The 18,367-nt window shown below is 49.1% G+C and overlaps 1 protein-coding gene across 2 annotated transcripts in view; it reads left to right on the top strand.

The window, feature by feature from the left end:
* LOC142906923 (medium-chain acyl-CoA ligase ACSF2, mitochondrial-like) overlaps positions 1-18,367 on the top strand; it is a 78,649-nt gene that overhangs the window by 35,288 nt on the left and 24,994 nt on the right. For both annotated transcript variants that reach the window (XM_076055668.1, XM_076055669.1), the window contains exons 7-10: positions 6,505-6,653; positions 7,503-7,594; positions 15,954-16,030; positions 16,487-16,594. In XM_076055668.1, the coding sequence (XP_075911783.1) occupies positions 6,505-6,653; positions 7,503-7,594; positions 15,954-16,030; positions 16,487-16,594 (426 nt within the window). The remainder of the gene's footprint in view (positions 1-6,504; positions 6,654-7,502; positions 7,595-15,953; positions 16,031-16,486; positions 16,595-18,367) is intronic.

Genomic DNA, 18,367 nt, shown 5'->3' with positions numbered 1-18,367 from the left:
ACCTACTAACACCCACCCACTAACACCCACCCACTAACACCCACTCAGCACATAGACTCAACACTGTCACCCATAGACTCAACACTGCCACCCATAGACTCAACACTGCCACCCATAGACTCAGCACTGTCACCCATAGACTCAACACTGCCACCCATAGACTCAGCACTGTCACCCATAGACTCAGCGCTGCCACCCATAGACTCAGCACTGTCACCCATAGACTCAGCACTGTCACCCATAGACTCAGCACTGCCACCCATAGACTCATCACTGTCACCCATAGACTCAGCATTGCCACCCATAGACTCAGCACTGTCATAGACTCAGCACTGCCACCCATAGACTCAGCACTGCCACCCATAGACTCAGCTCTGCCACCCATAGACTCAGCACTGTCACCCATAGACTCAGCACTGCCACCCATAGACTCAACACTGCCACCCATAGACTCAACACTGCCACCAATAGACTCAGTACTGTCACCCATAGACTCAGCACTGTCACCCATAGACTCAGCACTGCCACCCATAGACTCAGCACTGCCACCCATAGACTCAGCACTGCCACCCATAGACTCAGCACTGTCACCCATAGACTCAACACTGTCACCCATAGACTCAGCACTGCCACCCATAGACTCAGCACTGTCACCCATAGACTCAACACTGTCACCCATAGACTCAGCACTGCCACCCATAGACTCAGCACTGTCACCCATAGACTCAGCACTGTCATAGACTCAGCACTGCCACCCATAGACTCAGCACTGTCACCCGTAGACTCAGCACTGTCACCCATAGACTCAGCACTGTCATAGACTCAGCACTGTCATAGACTCAGCACTGTCACCCACAGACTCAGCACTGTCACCCATAGACCCAGCACTGTCACCCATAGACTCAGCACCGCCACCCATAGACTCAGCACTGCCATAGACTCAGCACTGCCATAGACTCAGCACTGCCATAGACTCAGCACTGTCACCCATAGACTCAGCACTGCCACCCATAGACTCAGCACTGTCACCCAGAGACTCAGCACTGTCACCCATTGACTCAGCACTGCCACCCATAGACTCAGCACTGTCACCCATAGACTCAGCACTGTCACCCATAGACTCAGCACTGCCACCCATAGACTCAGCACTGTCACCCATAGACTCAGCACTGTCACCCATAGACTCAACACTGCTACCCATAGACTCAGCACTGTCACCCATAGACTCAGCACTGTCACCCATAGACTCAGCACTGTCACCCATAGACTCAGCACTGTCACCCATAGACTCAGCACTGTCACCCATAGACTCAGCACTGTCATAGACTCAGCACCGTCACCCATAGACTCAGCACTGTCATAGACTCAGCACTGTCACCCATAGACTCAACACTGTCACCCATAGCCTCAGCACTATCACCCATAGACTCAACACTGTCACCCATAGACTCAGCACTGCTACCCATAGACTCAACACTGTCACCCATAGACTCAGCACTGTCACCCATAGACTCGCCACTACCACCCATAGACTCAGCACTGTCATAGACTCACCACTGTCACCCATAGACTCAGCACTTCATAGACTCAGCACTGTCACCCATAGACTCAGCACTGTCACCCGTAGACTCAGCACTGTCACCCATAGACTCAGCACTGTCATAGACTCAGCACTGTCACCCATAGATTCAGCACTGTCACCCATAGACTCAGCACTGTCATAGACTCAGCACTGTCACCCATAGACTCAGCACTGTCATAGACTCAGCACTGTCACCCATAGACTCAGCACTGTCACCCATAGACTCGCCACTACCACCCATAGACTCAGCACTGTCATAGACTCAGCACTGTCACCCATAGACTCAGCACTTCATAGACTCAGCACTGTCACCCATAGACTCAGCACTGTCACCCATAGACTCAGCACTGCCACCCATAGACTCAGCACTGTCACCCATAGACTCAGCACTGCCACCCATAGACTCAGCACTGTCACCCATAGACTCAGCACTGTCACCCATAGACTCAGCACTGTCACCCATAGACTCAGCACTGCCACCCATAGACTCAGCACTGTCATAGACTCAGCACTGCCACCCATAGACTCAGCACTGTCACCCATAGACTCAGCACTGTCACCCATTGACTCAGCACTGCCACCCATAGACTCAGCACTGTCACCCATAGACTCAGCACTGTCACCCATAGACTCAGCACTGTCATAGACTCAGCACTGCCACCCATAGACTCATCACTGTCACCCATAGACTCAGCACTGTCACCCATAGACTCAGCACTGTCACCCATAGACTCAGCACTGCCACCCATAGACTCAGCACTGTCACCCATAGACTCAACACTGCCACCCATAGACTCAGCACTGTCACCCATAGACTCAGCACTGTCATAGACTCAGCACTGTCATAGACTCAGCACTGTCACCCACAGACTCAGCACTGTCACCCATAGACTCAGCACTGTCACCCATAGACCCAGCACTGTCACCCATAGACTCAGCACCGCCACCCATAGACTCAGCACTGCCATAGACTCAGCACTGCCATAGACTCAGCACTGCCATAGACTCAGCACTGTCACCCATAGACTCAGCACTGCCACCCATAGACTCAGCACTGTCACCCATAGACTCAGTACTGTCATAGACTCAGCACCGTCACCCATAGACTCAGCACTGTCACCCAGAGACTCAGCACTGTCACCCATTGACTCAGCACTGCCACCCATAGACTCAGCACTGTCACCCATAGACTCAGCACTGTCACCCATAGACTCAGCACTGCCACCCATAGACTCAGCACTGTCACCCATAGACTCAGCACTGTCACCCATAGACTCAGCACTGTCACCCATAGACTCAACACTGCTACCCATAGACTCAGCACTGTCACCCATAGACTCAGCACTGTCACCCATAGACTCAGCACTGTCACCCATAGACTCAGCACTGTCACCCATAGACTCAGCACTGTCACCCATAGACTCAGCACTGTCATAGACTCAGCACCGTCACCCATAGACTCAGCACTGTCATAGACTCAGCACTGTCACCCATAGACTCAACACTGTCACCCATAGACTCAGCACTGTCACCCATAGACTCAACACTGTCACCCATAGACTCAGCACTGCTACCCATAGACTCAGCACTGTCACCCATAGACTCAGCACTGTCACCCATAGACTCACCACTGTCACCCATAGACTCAGCACTGTCACCCATAGACTCAGCACTGCCACCCATAGACTCAGCACTGTCACCCATAGACTCAGTACTGTCACCCATAGACTCAGCACTGCCACCCATAGACTCAGCACCGTCACCCATAGACTCAGCACCGTCACTCATAGACTCAGCACTGTCATAAACTCAGCACTGCAACCCATAGATTCAACACCATCACCCATAGACTCAACACTGTCACCCATAGACTCAGCACTGTCACCCATAGACTCAGCACTTCATAGACTCAGCACCGTCACCCATAGACTCAGCACTGCTACCCATAGACTCAGCACTATCACCCATAGACTCAGCACTGCCACCCATAGACTCAGCACTGTCACCCATAGACTCAGCACTGTCACCCATAGACTCAGCACTTCATAGACTCAGCACCGTCACCCATAGACTCAGCACTGTCACCCATAGACTCGCCACTACCACCCATAGACTCAGCACTGTCATAGACTCAGCACTGTCACCCATAGACTCAGCACTTCATAGACTCAGCACTGTCACCCATAGACTCAGCACTGTCACCCGTAGACTCAGCACTGTCACCCATAGACTCAGCACTGTCATAGACTCAGCACTGTCACCCATAGATTCAGCACTGTCACCCATAGACTCAGCACTGTCATAGACTCAGCACTGTCACCCATAGACTCAGCACTGTCATAGACTCAGCACTGTCACCCATAGACTCAGCACTGTCACCCATAGACTCGCCACTACCACCCTTAGACTCAGCACTGTCATAGACTCAGCACTGTCACCCATAGACTCAGCACTTCATAGACTCAGCACTGTCACCCATAGACTCAGCACTGTCACCCATAGACTCAGCACTGCCACCCATAGACTCAGCACTGTCACCCATAGACTCAGCACTGCCACCCATAGACTCAGCACTGCCACCCATAGACTCAGCACTGAGACCCGTAGACTCAGCACTGTCACCCATAGACTCAGCACTGTCACCCATAGACTCAGCACTGTCACCCATAGACTCAGCACTATCACCCATAGACTCAGCACTGTCACCCATAAACTCAGCACTGAGACCCGTAGACTCAGCACTGTCACCCATAGACTCAGCACTGTCACCCATAGACTCAGCACTGTCACCCATAGACTCAGCACTGCCACCCATAGACTCAACACTGTCACCCATAGACTCAGCACTGCCACCCATAGACTCAGCACTGTCACTCATAGACTCAGCACTGTCAACCATAGACTCAGCACTGTCACGCATAGACTCAGCACTGTCACCCATAGACTCAGCACTGTCACCCATATACTCAGCACTGTCACCCGTAGACTCAGCACTGTCACCCATAGACTCAGCACTGTCACCCATAGACTCAGCACTGTCACCCGTAGGCTCAGCACTGTCACCCATAGACTCAGCACTGTCACCCATAGACTCAGCACTATCACCCATAGACTCAGCACTGTCACCCATAAACTCAGCACTGAGACCCGTAGACTCAGCACTGTCACCCATAGACTCAGCACTGTCATAGACTCAGCACTGTCATAGACTCAGCACTGTCACCCATAGACTCAGCACTGAGACCCGTAGACTCAGCACTGTCACCCATAGACTCAGCACTGTCACCCATAGACTCAGCACTGTCACCCAAAGACTCAGCACTGTCATAGACTCAGCACTGCCACCCATAGACTCAGCACTGTCACCCATAGACTCAGCACTGTCACCCATAGACTCAGCACTGCCATAGAGTCAGCACTGCCACCCATAGACTCAGCACTGCCACCCATAGACTCAGCACTGTCACCCATAGACTCAGCACTGTCACCCATAGACTCAGCGCTGTCACCCATAGACTCAGCACTGCCACCCATAGACTCAGCACTGTCACCCATAGACTCAGCACTACTACCCATAGACTCAGCACTGCCACCCATAGACTCAGCACTGTCATAGACTCAGCACTGTCACCCCTAGACTCAGCACTGAGACCCGTAGACTCAGCACTGTCACCCATAGACTCAGCACTGTCACCCATAGACTCAGCACTGCCACCCATAGACTCAGCACTGTCACCCATAGACTCAGCACTGTCACCCATAGACTCAGCACTGTCACCCATAGACTCAGCACCGTCACCCATAGACTCAGCACTGTCACCCATAGACTCAGCACTGTCACCCAAAGACTCAGCACTGTCACCCATAGACTCAGCACTGTCACCCATAGACTCAACATTGTCACCCATAGACTCAGCACTGTCACCCATAGACTCAGCACTGTCACCCAAAGACTCAGCACTGTCACCCATAGACTCAGCACTGTCACCCATAGACTCAGCACTGTCACCCATAGACTCAGCACTGTCACCCATAGACTCAGCACTGTCACCCATAGACTCAGCACTGTCATAGACTCAGCACTGCCACCCATAGACTCAGCACTGTCACCCAAAGACTCAGCACTGTCACCCATAGACTCAGCACTGTCACCCAAAGACTCAGCACTGTCACCCATAGACTCAGCACTGTCACCCATAGACTCAACATTGTCACCCATAGACTCAGCACTGTCACTCATAGACTCAGCACTGTCACCCAAAGACTCAGCACTGTCACCCATAGACTCAGCACTGTCACCCATAGACTCAGCACTGTCATAGACTCAGCACTGCCACCCATAGACTCAGCACTGTCACCCATAGACTCAGCACTGCCACCCATAGACTCAGCACTGTCACCCATAGACTCAGCACTGCCACCCATAGACTCAGCACTGTCACCCATAGACTCAGCACTGCCACCCGTAGACTCAGCACTGTCACCCGTAGACTCAGCACTGCCACCCATAGACTCAGCACTGTCACCCATAGACTCAGCACTGTCACCCATAGACTCAGCACTGTCACCCATAGACTCAGCACTGTCACTCATAGACTCAGCACTGTCACCCATAGACTCAGCACTGTCACCCATAGACTCAGCACCGTCACCCATGGACTCAACACTGTCACCCATAGACTCAGCACTGCCACTAATAGACTCAGCACTGTCACCCATAGACTCAGCAATGCCACCCATAGACTCAGCACTGTCACCCAGAGACTCAGCAATGCCACCCATAGACTCAGCACTGCCATAGAATCAGCACTGCCACCCATAGACTCAGCTCTGCCACCCATAGACTCAGCACCATCACCCATAGACTCAGCACTGATTGTTGTTGTGGTTGTTGTTGTTGTCGGTGGTGGTGGTGGTATCAGGATCTCCGCATCGCTCTCCCCGTACCCCTCTACCATTGCTTCGGCTGTGTGGGTGGCATCATGGTGGCTGTGGCCTACGCAGGCTGCCTGGTTCTGCCCTCTGTTGGATACGACTCCCGTGCCACCCTCAAGGCCGTGGGCACGGAGAGGTGCTCACCACACTCACCACACTCACCACTCGCCACTCACCGCACCACTCACCGCACCACTCACCACACCCTCTGCGATTCTGCGACTGCCCGTCCGTCTGCTACAGCAGAGGTGTGGGGAATTTCAACAAGACCTACGTCTCTGCTTTATTGACCTGGTCAAGGCCTATGATACCATCAGTAGGCCTTGGCTCTGGGTTGTTCTTCGTGCTTTTGGAGTACCTGACCCTCTGCTCACGATCATTAAGGACCTTCATGATGGTGAGCGGGCCCGGGTAAAACTACGTGGCCGGGAGTCGGAGCCATTCCCTGTACACCTTGGGGTGCGACAGGGATGTTCATTTAGTGGCGAATGGCGGTTGTTGTTGTGTGTGTGTGTTCAGTGTGTGTGTGTTCACTGTGTGTGTACACTGTGTGTGTGTACACTGTGTGTACACTGTGTGTGTGTGTGTACACTGTGTGTCTGTGTGTGTGTGTACACTGTGTGTGTGTGTCTGTGTGTGTACACTGTGTGTGTGTACACTGTGTGTATGTGTACACTGTGTGTACACTGTGTGTGTGTGTGTACACTGTGTGTGTACACTGTGTGTACACTGTGTGTGTACACTGTGTGTGTGTACACTGTGTGTACACTGTGTGTGTACACTGTGTGTACACTGTGTACACTGTGTGTGTGTACACTGTGTGTGTGTACACTGTGTGTGTGTACACTGTGTGTGTGTGTACACTGTGTACACTGTGTGTGTGTACACTGTGTGTACACTGTGTGTGTGTGTACACTGTGTGTGTGTACACTGTGTGTACACTGTGTGTACACTGTGTGTGTGTACACTGTGTGTGTGTCTGCAGGTGTACGGTGATCTACGGCACTCCCACCATGTACGTGGACATGCTCCAGCAACCAGACTTCTCCTCCTACGATCTCACCTCACTCACCACAGGTACCGACAACATCAACAACCATAGCAACAACAGTAACCATAGCAACCATAACCATAGCAACAGCAACCATAGCAACAGCAACCATAGCAACAACAGCAACCATAGCAACCATAACCATAGCAACAATAACCATATCAACAATAACCATAGCAACAACAGCAACCGTAGCAACAATAACCATAGCAACAATAGTAACCATAGCAACAACAACCATAGCAGCAATAGTAACCATAGCAACAACAACCATAGCAACAATCACCATAGCAACAACAGCAACCGTAACAACAATAACCATAGCAACAACAGCAACCATAGCAACAATAACCATAGCAACAATAACCATAACAACAACAGCAACCATAGCAACAATAACACAGCAACAACAGCAACATAGCAACAATAACCATAGCAACAACAGCAACCATAGCAACAATAACCATAGCAACAACAGCAACCATAGCAACAATAACCACAGCAACAACAGCAACCATAGCAACAATAACCATAGCAACAACATCAACCATAGCAGCAATAACCATAGCAACAACAGCAACCATAGCAACAACAACCATAGCAACAACAGCAACCGTAGCAACAATAACCATAGCAACAACAGCAACCATAGCAACAATAACCACAGCAACAACAGCAACCATAGCAACAATAACCACAGCAACAACAGCAACCATAGCAACAATAACCATAGCAACAACAGCAACCATAGCAACAATAACCATAGCAACAACAGCAACCATAGCAACAATAACCATAGCAACAACAGCAACCATAGCAACAATAACCATAGCAACAACAGCAACCATAGCAACAACAACCACAGCAACAACAGCACCCATAGCAACAATAACCATAGCAACAACAACCATAGCAACAACAGCAACCACAGCAACAATAACCATAGCAACAACAATAACCATAGCAACAACAGCAACCGTGGCAACAATAACCATAGCAACAATAACCATAGCAACAATAACCATAGCAACAATAACCATAGCAACAATAACCATAGCAACAATAACCATAGCAACAACAACCGTAGCAACAATAACCATAGCAACAATAACCACAGCAACAACAGCAACCGTAGCAACAATAACCACAGCAACAACAGCAACCATAGCAACAATAACCATAGCAACAATAACCATAGCAACAATAACCATAGCAACAATAACCATAGCAACAATAACCATAGCAACAACAACCGTAGCAACAATAACCATAGCAACAATAACCACAGCAACAACAGCAACCGTAGCAACAATAACCACAGCAACAACAGCAACCATAGCAACAATAACCATAGCAACAATAACCATAGCAACAATAACCATAGCAACAATAACCATAGCAACAACAACCGTAGCAACAATAACCATAGCAACAATAACCACAGCAACAACAGCAACCGTAGCAACAATAACCATATCAACAATAACCATATCAACAATAACCATAGCAACAACAGCAACCATAGCAACAACAGCAACTGCAGCAACAATAACCATAGCAACAACAACAACCATAGCAACAGCAACCATAGCAACAATAACCAAGGCAACAACCATAGCAACAATAACCATAGCAACAATAACCGTAGCAACTACAACAACACCTACGTGACAGACCCTGTAGGTGCCACGGGTTGTGCTGCTGTGCCAGGCTAGGTGCATGAGGAGGTGGTCACGTGACAGACCCAGCAGGTGCCACGGGTTGACTGCTGTGCCAGGCTAGGTGCACCAGGAGGTGGTCACGTGACAGACCCTACAGGTGCCACGGGTTGACTGCTGTGCCAGGCTAGGTGCACCAGGAGGTGGTCACGTGACACACCCTACAGGTGCCACGGGTTGACTGCTGTGCCAGGCTAGGTGCACCAGGAGGAGGTCACGTGACAGACCCTACAGGTGCCACGGGTTGCGCTGCTGTGCCAGGCTAGGTGCACCAGGTCATGTGACAGACCCAGCAGGTGCCACGGGTTGACTGCTGTGCCAGGCTAGGTGCACGAGGAGCTCACGGGACAGACCCAGCAGGTGCCACGGGTTGACTGCTGTGCCAGGCTAGGTGCACCAGGAGGTGGTCACGTGACAGACCCTACAGGTGCCACGGGTTGCGCTGCTGTGCCAGGCTAGGTGCACCAGGTCACGTGACAGACCCTGCAGGTGTCATGGGTTGACTGCTGTGCCAGGCTAGGTGCACCGGGAGGTGGTCACGTGACAGACCCAGCAGGTGTCATGGGTTGACTGCTGTGCCAGGCTAGGTGCACCAGGAGGTGGTCACGTGACAGACCCAGCAGGTGGCGTGTTATTGTGATTGATCTGGTTGTTGTTGTTGTGGTTGTTGTGGTTGTTGTTGTGGTTGTTGTGGTTGTTGTTGTTGTGGTTGTTGTGGTTGTTGTTGTTGTGGTTGTTGTGGTTGTTGTTGTGGTTGTTGTGGTTGTTGTTGTTGTTGTGGTTGTTGTGGTTGTTGTGGTTGTTGTTGTGGTTGTTGTTGTTGTGGTTGTTGTGGTGGTTGTGGTTGTTGTGGTTGTTGTTGTTGTTGTTGTTGTTGTTGTGGTTGTTGTGGTTGTTGTGGTTGTTGTTGTGGTTGTTGTTGTTGTTGTTGTGGTTGTTGTGGTTGTTGTTGTGGTTGTTGTGGTTGTTGTTGTTGTTGTGGTTGTTGTGGTTGTTGTGGTTGTTGTTGTGGTTGTTGTTGTGGTTGTTGTGGTTGTTGTGGTTGTTGTTGTGGTTGTTGTTGTTGTTGTTGTGGTTGTGGTTGTTGTTGTTGTGGTTGTTGTGGTTGTTGTTGTGGTTGTTTTTGTTGTGGTTGTTGTGGTTGTTGTGGTTGTTGTTGTGGTTGTTGTTGTTGTTGTGGTTGTTGTGGTTGTTGTTGTTGTGGTTGTTGTTGTTGTTGTGGTTGTTGTGGTTGTTGTTGTTGTTGTGGTTGTTGTGGTTGTTGTGGTTGTGGTTGTTGTGGTTGTTGTGGTTGTTGTTGTGGTTGTTGTGGTTGTTGTTGTGGTTGTTGTTGTGGTTGTTGTTGTTGTGGTTGTTGTTGTTGTTGTTGTTGTTGTTGTTGTGGTTATTGTTGTTGTTGTTGTGGTTGTTGTTGTTGTGGTTGTTGTTGTGGTTGTTGTTGTGGTTGTTGTTGTGGTTGTTGTTGTTGTGGTTGTTGTGGTTGTTGTGGTTGTTGTTGTTGTTGTGGTTGTTGTGGTTGTTGTGGTTGTTGTTGTGGTTGTTGTGGTTGTTGTTGTGGTTGTTGTTGTTGTGGTTGTGGTTGTGGTTGTTGTGGTTATTGTTGTTGTTGTGGTTGTTGTTGTGGTTGTTGTTGTGGTTGTTGTTGTGGTTGTTGTTGTTGTGGTTGTTGTGGTTGTTGTTGTTGTGGTTGTTGTTGTGGTTGTTGTGGTTGTTGTTGTTGTGGTTGTTGTTGTGGTTGTTGTTGTTGTGGTTGTTGTTGTTGTGGTTGTTGTGGTTGTTGTGGTTGTTGTTGTTGTGGTTGTTGTGGTTGTTGTTGTTGTTGTGGTTGTTGTGGTTGTTGTTGTGGTTGTTGTTGTTGTGGTTGTTGTTGTTGTGGTTATTGTTGTTGTGGTTGTGGTTGTTGTTGTGCTTATTGTTGTTGTGCTTATTGTTGTTGTGGTTGTTGTTGTTGTGGTTGTTGTTGTGGTTGTTGTTGTTGTGGTTGTTGTTGTGGTTGTTGTTGTTGTGGTTGTTGTGGTTGTTGTTGTGGTTGTTGTGGTTGTTGTTGTTGTGGTTGTTGTTGTGGTTGTTGTTGTTGTGGTTGTTGTTGTTGTGGTTGTTGTTGTTGTTGTGGTTGTTGTTGTGGTTATTGTTGTTGTTGTGGTTGTTGTTGTGGTTTTTGTTGTTGTTGTGGTTGTTGTTGTGGTTGTTGTTGTGGTTGTTGTGGTTGTTGTGGTGGTTGTTGTTGTTGTGGTTGTTGTTGTTGTGGTTGTTGTTGTTGTGGTTGTTGTTGTGGTTGTTGTTGTTGTGGTTGTTGTTGTGGTTGTTGTTGTTGTGGTTGTTGTTGTTGTGGTTGTTGTTGTTGTTGTGGTTGTGGTTGTTGTGGTTGTTGTTGTTGTGGTTGTTGTGGTTGTTGTGGTTGTTGTTGTTGTGGTTGTTGTGGTTGTTGTTGTGGTTGTTGTGGTTGTTGTTGTTGTGGTTGTTGTTGTTGTGGTTGTTGTTGTTGTTGTGGTTGTTGTTGTGGTTGTGGTTGTTGTTGTTGTTGTGGTTGTTGTTGTTGTTGTGGTGGTGGTTGTTGGTGTTGTGGTTGTTGTTGTTGTGGTTGTTGTTGTTGTGGTTGTTGTGGTTGTTGTTGTTGTTGTGGTTGTTGTGGTTGTTGTTGTTGTGGTTGTTGTTGTGGTTGTTGTTGTTGTGGTTGTTGTTGTGGTTGTTGTGGTTGTTGTTGTTGTGGTAGTTGTTGTGGTTGTTGTTGTTGTGGTTGTTGTGGTTGTTGTTGTTGTTGTGGTTGTTGTGGTTGTTGTGGTTGTTGTTGTTGTGGTTGTTGTGGTTGTTGTTGTGGTTGTTGTTGTTGTGGTTGTTGTTGTTGTGGTTGTTGTGGTTGTTGTTGTGGTTGTTGTGGTTGTTGTTGTTGTGGTTGTTGTTGTGGTTGTTGTGGTTGTGGTTGTGATTTTTGTTGTTGTGGTTGTTGTTGTGGTTGTTGTTGTTGTGGTTGTTGTTGTGGTTGTTGTTGTGATTGATCTGGTTGTTGTGGTTGTTGTTGTTGTGGTGGTTGTTGTGATGGTTGTGGCTGTGGTCGTTGTAGTTGTTGTGGGTGTTGTTGTTGTTGTGGTTGTTGTGGATGTTGTTGTTGTTGTGATTGTTGTGGTGGTTGTTGTTGTGATTGTTGTGGTGGTTGTTGTTGTGATTGTTGTTGTTGTGGTTGTTGTGGGTGTTGTTGTGATTGTTGTGGTGGTTGTTGTTGTGATTGTTGTGGTGTTTGTTGTTGTTGTTGCTACAGGCTGAGTGAGTAGTGGTTGTTGTTGTGGTTGTTGTTGTGGTTGTTGTTGTGGTTGTTGTTGTGGTTGTTGTTGTTGTGGTTGTTGTGGTTGTTGTTGTGGTTGTTGTTGTGGTTGTTGTGGTTGTTGTTGTTGTGGTTTTTGTTGTTGTTGTGGTTGTTGTTGTGGTTGTTGTTGTGGTTGTTGTTGTGGTTGTTGTAGTAGTTGTTGTTGTGGTTGTTGTTGTGGTTGTTGTTGTTGTTGTGGTTGTTGTTGTGGTTGTTGTTGTGGTTGTTGTGGTTGTTGTTGTGGTTGTTGTTGTGGTTGTTGTGGTTGTTGTTGTTGTGGTTGTTGTTGTGGTTTTTGTTGTTGTTGTTGTTGTGGTTGTTGTTGTGGTTGTTGTTGTGGTTGTTGTTGTTGTGGTTGTTGTTGTGGTTGTTGTTGTGGTTGTTGTTGTGGTTGTTGTTGTTGTGGTTGTTGTGGTTGTTGTTGTGGTTGTTGTTGTGGTTTTTGTTGTTGTTGTGGTTGTTGTTGTGGTTGTTGTTGTTGTTGATGTTGTTGTTGTGGTTGTTGTGGTTGTTGTGGTTGTTGTTGTTGTGGTTGTTGTGGTTGTTGTTGTGGTTGTTGTTGTGGTTGTTGTTGTTGTTGTGGTTGTTGTTGTTGTGATTGATCTGGTTGTTGTGGTTGTTGTTGTTGTGGTGGTTGTTGTGATGGTTGTGGCTGTGGTCGTTGTAGTTGTTGTGGGTGTTGTTGTTGTTGTGGTTGTTGTGGGTGTTGTTGTTGTTGTCATTGTTGTGGTGGTTGTTGTTGTGATTGTTGTGGTGGTTGTTGTTGTGATTGTTGTTGTTGTGGTTGTTGTGGGTGTTGTTGTGATTGTTGTGGTGTTTGTTGTTGTTGTTGATGTTGCTACAGGCTGAGTGAGTAGTGGTTGTTGTTGTGGTTGTTGTTGTTGTGGTTGTTGTTGTGGTTGTTGTTGTGGTTGTTGTTGTTGTGGTTGTTGTTGTGGTTGTTGTGGTTGTTGTTGTGGTTGTTGTTGTGGTTGTTGTTGTTGTTATGGTTGTTGTTGTGGTTGTTGTTGTGGTTGTTGTGGTTGTTGTTGTGGTTGTTGTGGTTGTTGTTGTTGTTGTTGTTGTTGTGGTTGTTGTGGTTGTTGTTGTGGTTGTTGTTGTTGTTGATGTTGTTGTTGTGGTTGTTGTGGTTGTTGTTGTTATTGTGATTGATCTGGTTGTTGTTGTTGTGGTTGTTGTTGTTGTGGTTGTTCTTGTGGTTGTTGTTGTTGTGGTTGTTGTGGTTGTTGTGGTTGTTGTTGTTGTTGTGGTTGTTGTTGTTGTGATTGATCTGGTTGTTGTGGTTGTTGTTGTGGTGGTTGTTGTGATGGTTGTGGCTGTGGTCTTTGTAGTTGTTGTGGGTGTTGTTGTTGTGGTTGTTGTGGGTGTTGTTGTTGTGATTGTTGTGGTGGTTGTTGTTGTGATTGTTGTGGTGGTTGTTGTTGTGATTGTTGTTGTTGTGGTTGTTGTGGGTGTTGTTGTGATTGTTGTGGTGGTTGTTTTTGTGATTGTTGTGGTGTTTGTTGTTGTTGTTGCTGCTACAGGCTGAGTGAGTAGTGGTTGTTGTTGTGGTTGTTGTTGTGGTTGTTGTTGTGGTTGTTGTTGTGGTTGTTGTTGTGGTTGTTGTTGTGGTTGTTGTTGTGGTTGTTGTGGTTGTTGTTGTGGTTGTTGTTGTGGTTGTTGTTGTTGTGGTTGTTGTTGTGGTTTTTGTTGTTGTGGTTGTTGTGGTTGTTGTTGTTGTGGTTGTTGTTGTTGTAGATGTTGTTGTTGTGGTTGTTGTGGTTGTTGTGGTTGTTGTTGTTATTGTGATTGATCTGGTTGTTGTTGTTATGGTTGTTGTTGTTGTGGTTGTTGTTGTGGTTGTTGTGGTTGTTGTTGTTGTGGTTGTTGTGGTTGTTGTTGTTGTGGTTGTTGTTGTGGTTGTGGTTGTTGTTGTGGTTGTTGTTGTTGTTGTGATTGATCTGGTTGTTGTGGTTGTTGTTGTGGTGGTTGTTGTGATGGTTGTGGCTGTGGTCGTTGTAGTTGTTGTGGGTGTTGTTGTTGTTGTGGTTGTTGTGGGTGTTGTTGTTGTGATTGTTGTGGTGGTTGTTGTTGTGATTGTTGTGGTGGTTGTTGTTGTGATTGTTGTTGTTGTGGTTGTTGTGGGTGTTGTTGTGATTGTTGTGGTGGTTGTTGTTGTGATTGTTGTGGTGTTTGTTGTTGTTGTTGCTACAGGCTGAGTGAGTAGTGGTTGTTGTTGTGGTTGTTGTTGTGGTTGTTGTTGTGGCTGTTGTTGTGGTTGTTGTTGTTGTGGTTGTTGTTGTGGTTGTTGTTGTGGTTGTTGTGGTTGTTGTTGTGGTTGTTGTTGTTGTGGTTGTTGTTGTGGTTTTTGTTGTTGTTGTGGTTGTTGTGGTTGTTGTTGTTGTGGTTGTTGTTGATGTTGTTGATGTGGTTGTTGTGGTTGTTGTGGTTGTTGTTGTTATTGTGATTGTTCTGGTTGTTGTTGTTGTGGTTGTTGTTGTTGTGGTGGTTGTTGTGATGGTTGTGGCTGTGGTCGTTGTTGTGGGTGTTGTTGTTGTTGTGATTGTTGTGGTGGTTGTTGTTGTGATTGTTGTTGTTGTTGTGGTTGTTGTGGGTGTTGTTGTGATTGTTGTGGTATTTGTTGTTGTTGTGATTGGTGTGGCTGTGGTCGTTGTTGTGGTGGTTATTGTTGTTATGATTGTTGTTGTTGTGGTTGTTGTTGTTGTGGTTATTGTTGTTTTGGTGGTAGTTGTTGTGATTGGTGTGGCTGTGGTCGTTGTTGTGGTGGTTGTTGTTGTGGTTGTTGTTGTGGTTGTTGTGATTGTTGTTGTGGTTGTTGTTGTGATTGTTGTTGTGGTTGTTGTTGTTGTGGGTGTTGTTGTTGTGGGTGTTGTTGTTGTGGTTGTTGTTGTGGTGGTCATTGTTGTTGTTGTGATTGGTGTGGCTGTGGTCGTTGTTGTGGTGGTTGTTGTTGTTGTGATTGTTGTTGTTGTGGTTGTTATTGTGGGTGTTGTTGTGGTGGTTGTTGTTGTGGGTGTTGTTGTGGTTGTTGTTGTGGTGGTTGTTGTTGTGGTGGTTGTTGTGATTGTTGTGGTGGTTGTTGTTGTTGTGGTTGTTGTGGTCGTTGTTGTGGTGGTTGTTGTTGTTGTGATTGTTTTTGTTGTGGTTGTTGTTGTGGGTGTTGTTGTTGTGGTGGTCATTGTTGTTGTTGTTGTGGTTGTTGTTGTTGTTGTGGGTGTTGTTGTTGTGGTGGTGGTTGTTATTGTTGTTGTGGTGGTCATTGTTGTTGTTGTTGTGGTGGTTGTTGTTGTTGTTGTGGTTGTTTTTGTTGTGCTGGTTGTTGTGATTGTTGTCGTGGTCATTGTTGTTGTTGTTGTTGTCACTCAGGCATCATGGCCGGCTCTCCGTGTCCACCAGACCTTGTCAAGAACGTCATCAACGCAATGAACTTACCGGAATTCACGGTGAGTGGGTGGGTGGGTGAGTGGGTGGGTGAGTGGGTGGGTGGGTGGGTGGGTGAGTGGGTGGGTGGGTGAGTGGGTGGGTGGGTGGGTGAGTGGGTGGGTGGGTTAGTGGGTGGGTGGGTGGGTGAGTGGGTGGGTGAGTGGGTGGGTGGGTTAGTGGATGGGTATCATGATGATGATGAGGACACTGCTACTGCTGCTGATGCTGCTGATGCTGATGATGATGCTGCTGATGATGATGACACTGCTACTGATGATGATGATGACACTGCTACTACTGATGATGATGATGATGATGACACTGCTAATGATGATGATGACACTACTACTGATGATGATGACACTGCTACTACTGCTGCTGATGATGATGCTGCTGATGATGATGCTGATGCTGCTGATGATGCTGCTGCTGATGATGATGCTGCTGATGATGATGATGACTTCCACCCTCCACAGATTGCCTACGGAGCTACAGAGAGCAGTCCGGTGACCTTCATCGGATACCCTCGGGATGACCTCCAGCACAAGACTCACACCGTGGGTTGTGTAGGCCCACACATTGAGGTGGGTGGGTGGGTGGGTGAGTGGGTGGGTGAGTGAGTGGGTGGGTGGGTGAGTGGGTGAGTGAGTGAGTGGGTGGGTGGGTGAGTGAGTGAGTGGGTGGGTGAGTGAGTGGGTGGGTGAGTGGGTGAGTGGGTGGGTGAGTGGGTGAGTGGGTGAGTGAGTGAGTGGGTGGGTGAGTGAGTGGGTGAGTGGGTGGGTGGGTGGGTGAGTGAGTGAGTGGGTGGGTGGGTGAGTGGGTGAGTGGGTGGGTGGGTGGGTGAGTGGGTGGGTGAGTGAGTGGGTGAGTGGGTGAGTGAGTGGGTGGGTGAGTGAGTGGGTGGGTGGGTGGGTGGGTGAGTGGGTGGGTGGGTGGGTGGGTGAGTGGGTGAGTGGGTGGGTGAGTGAGAGGGTGAGTGAGTGAGTGAGTGGGTGGGTGGGTGAGTGAGTGGGTGGGTGAGTGAGTGAGTGAGTAGGTGAGTGAGTGAGTGAGTGGGTGAGTGGGTGGGTGAGTGGGTGAGTGGGTGGGTGGGTGAGTGGGTGGGTGAGTGAGTGGGTGAGTGGGTGAGTGAGTGGGTGAGTGGGTGGGTGAGTGGGTGAGTGGGTGAGTGAGTGGGTGAGTGGGTGGGTGAGTGAGTGAGTGAGTGGGTGGGTGGGTAGGTGGGTGGGTGGGTGGGTGAGTGAGTGAGTGAGGGGGTGGGTGAGTGGGAGAGTGGGTGGGTGAGTGAGTGAGTGGGTGGGTGAGTGGGTGAGTGGGTGGGTGAGTGGGTGAGTGGGTGGGTGAGTGAGTGAGTGGGTGGGTGGGTAGGTGGGTGGGTGGGTGGGTGGGTGAGTGAGTGAGTGAGGGGGTGGGTGAGTGGGAGAGTGGGTGGGTGAGTGAGTGAGTGAGTGGGTGGGTGAGTGGGTGAGTGGGTGGGTGGGTGAGTGAGTGGGTGGGTGGGTGGGTGGGTGAGTGAGTGAGTGAGTGGGTGGGTTGGTGGGTGGGTGGGTGAGTGGGTGGGTTGGTGGGTGGGTGGGTGGGTGAGTGGGTGAGTGGGTGGGTGGGTGGGTGAGTGAGTGAGTGAGTGGGTGGGTGAGTGAGTGAGTGGGTGGGTGGGTGGGTGAGTGGGTGGGTGGGTGGGTGAGTGGGTGGGTGAGTGGGTGGGTGGGTGGGTGAGTGAGTGGGTGGGTGAGTGAGTGAGTGAGTGGGTGGGTGAGTGGGTGAGTGAGTGAGTGGGTGAGTGAGTGAGTGAGTGGGTGGGTGAGTGGGTGGGTGGGTGGGTGAGTGGGTGGGTGGGTGGGTGAGTGAGTGGGTGGGTGAGTGGGTGGGTGGGTGGGTGGGTGAGTGGGTGGGTGGGTGGGTAGGTGGGTGGGTGGGTGGGTGGGTGAGTGAGTGGGTGGGTGAGTGGGTGGGTGGGTGGGTGGGTGAGTGAGTGGGTGGGTGGGTGAGTGAGTGGGTGAGTGAGTGAGTGAGTGGGTGAGTGAGTGAGTGGGTGGGTGAGTGAGTGGGTGAATGAGTGGGTGAGTGAGTGAGTGGGTGGGTGGGTGAGTGAGTGAGTGAGTGGGTGAGTGAGTGGGTGGGTGGGTGAGTGAGTGGGTGAGTGGGTGGGTGAATGTGTGAGTGTGTAAGTGAGTGAGTGAGTGTGTGTGTGGGTGAGTGACTGAGTGAGTGAGTGACTGAGTGTGTGAGTGACTGACTGAGTGAGTGACTGAGTGTGTGAGTGTGTGAATGAGTGAGTGTGTGAGTGACTGACTGAGTGAGTGACTGAGTGTGTGAGTGTGTGAATGAGTGAGTGTGTGAGTGACTGACTGAGTGAG

Source organism: Petromyzon marinus, chromosome 72 (assembly GCF_048934315.1).
Source record: "Petromyzon marinus isolate PM22_M1 ecotype Great Lakes invasive population chromosome 72, UKy_Petmar_22M1.pri1.0, whole genome shotgun sequence".
NCBI classification, from domain to species: domain Eukaryota; kingdom Metazoa; phylum Chordata; class Hyperoartia; order Petromyzontiformes; family Petromyzontidae; genus Petromyzon; species Petromyzon marinus.
This window is presented reverse-complemented; position numbering and strand designations above follow the sequence as displayed.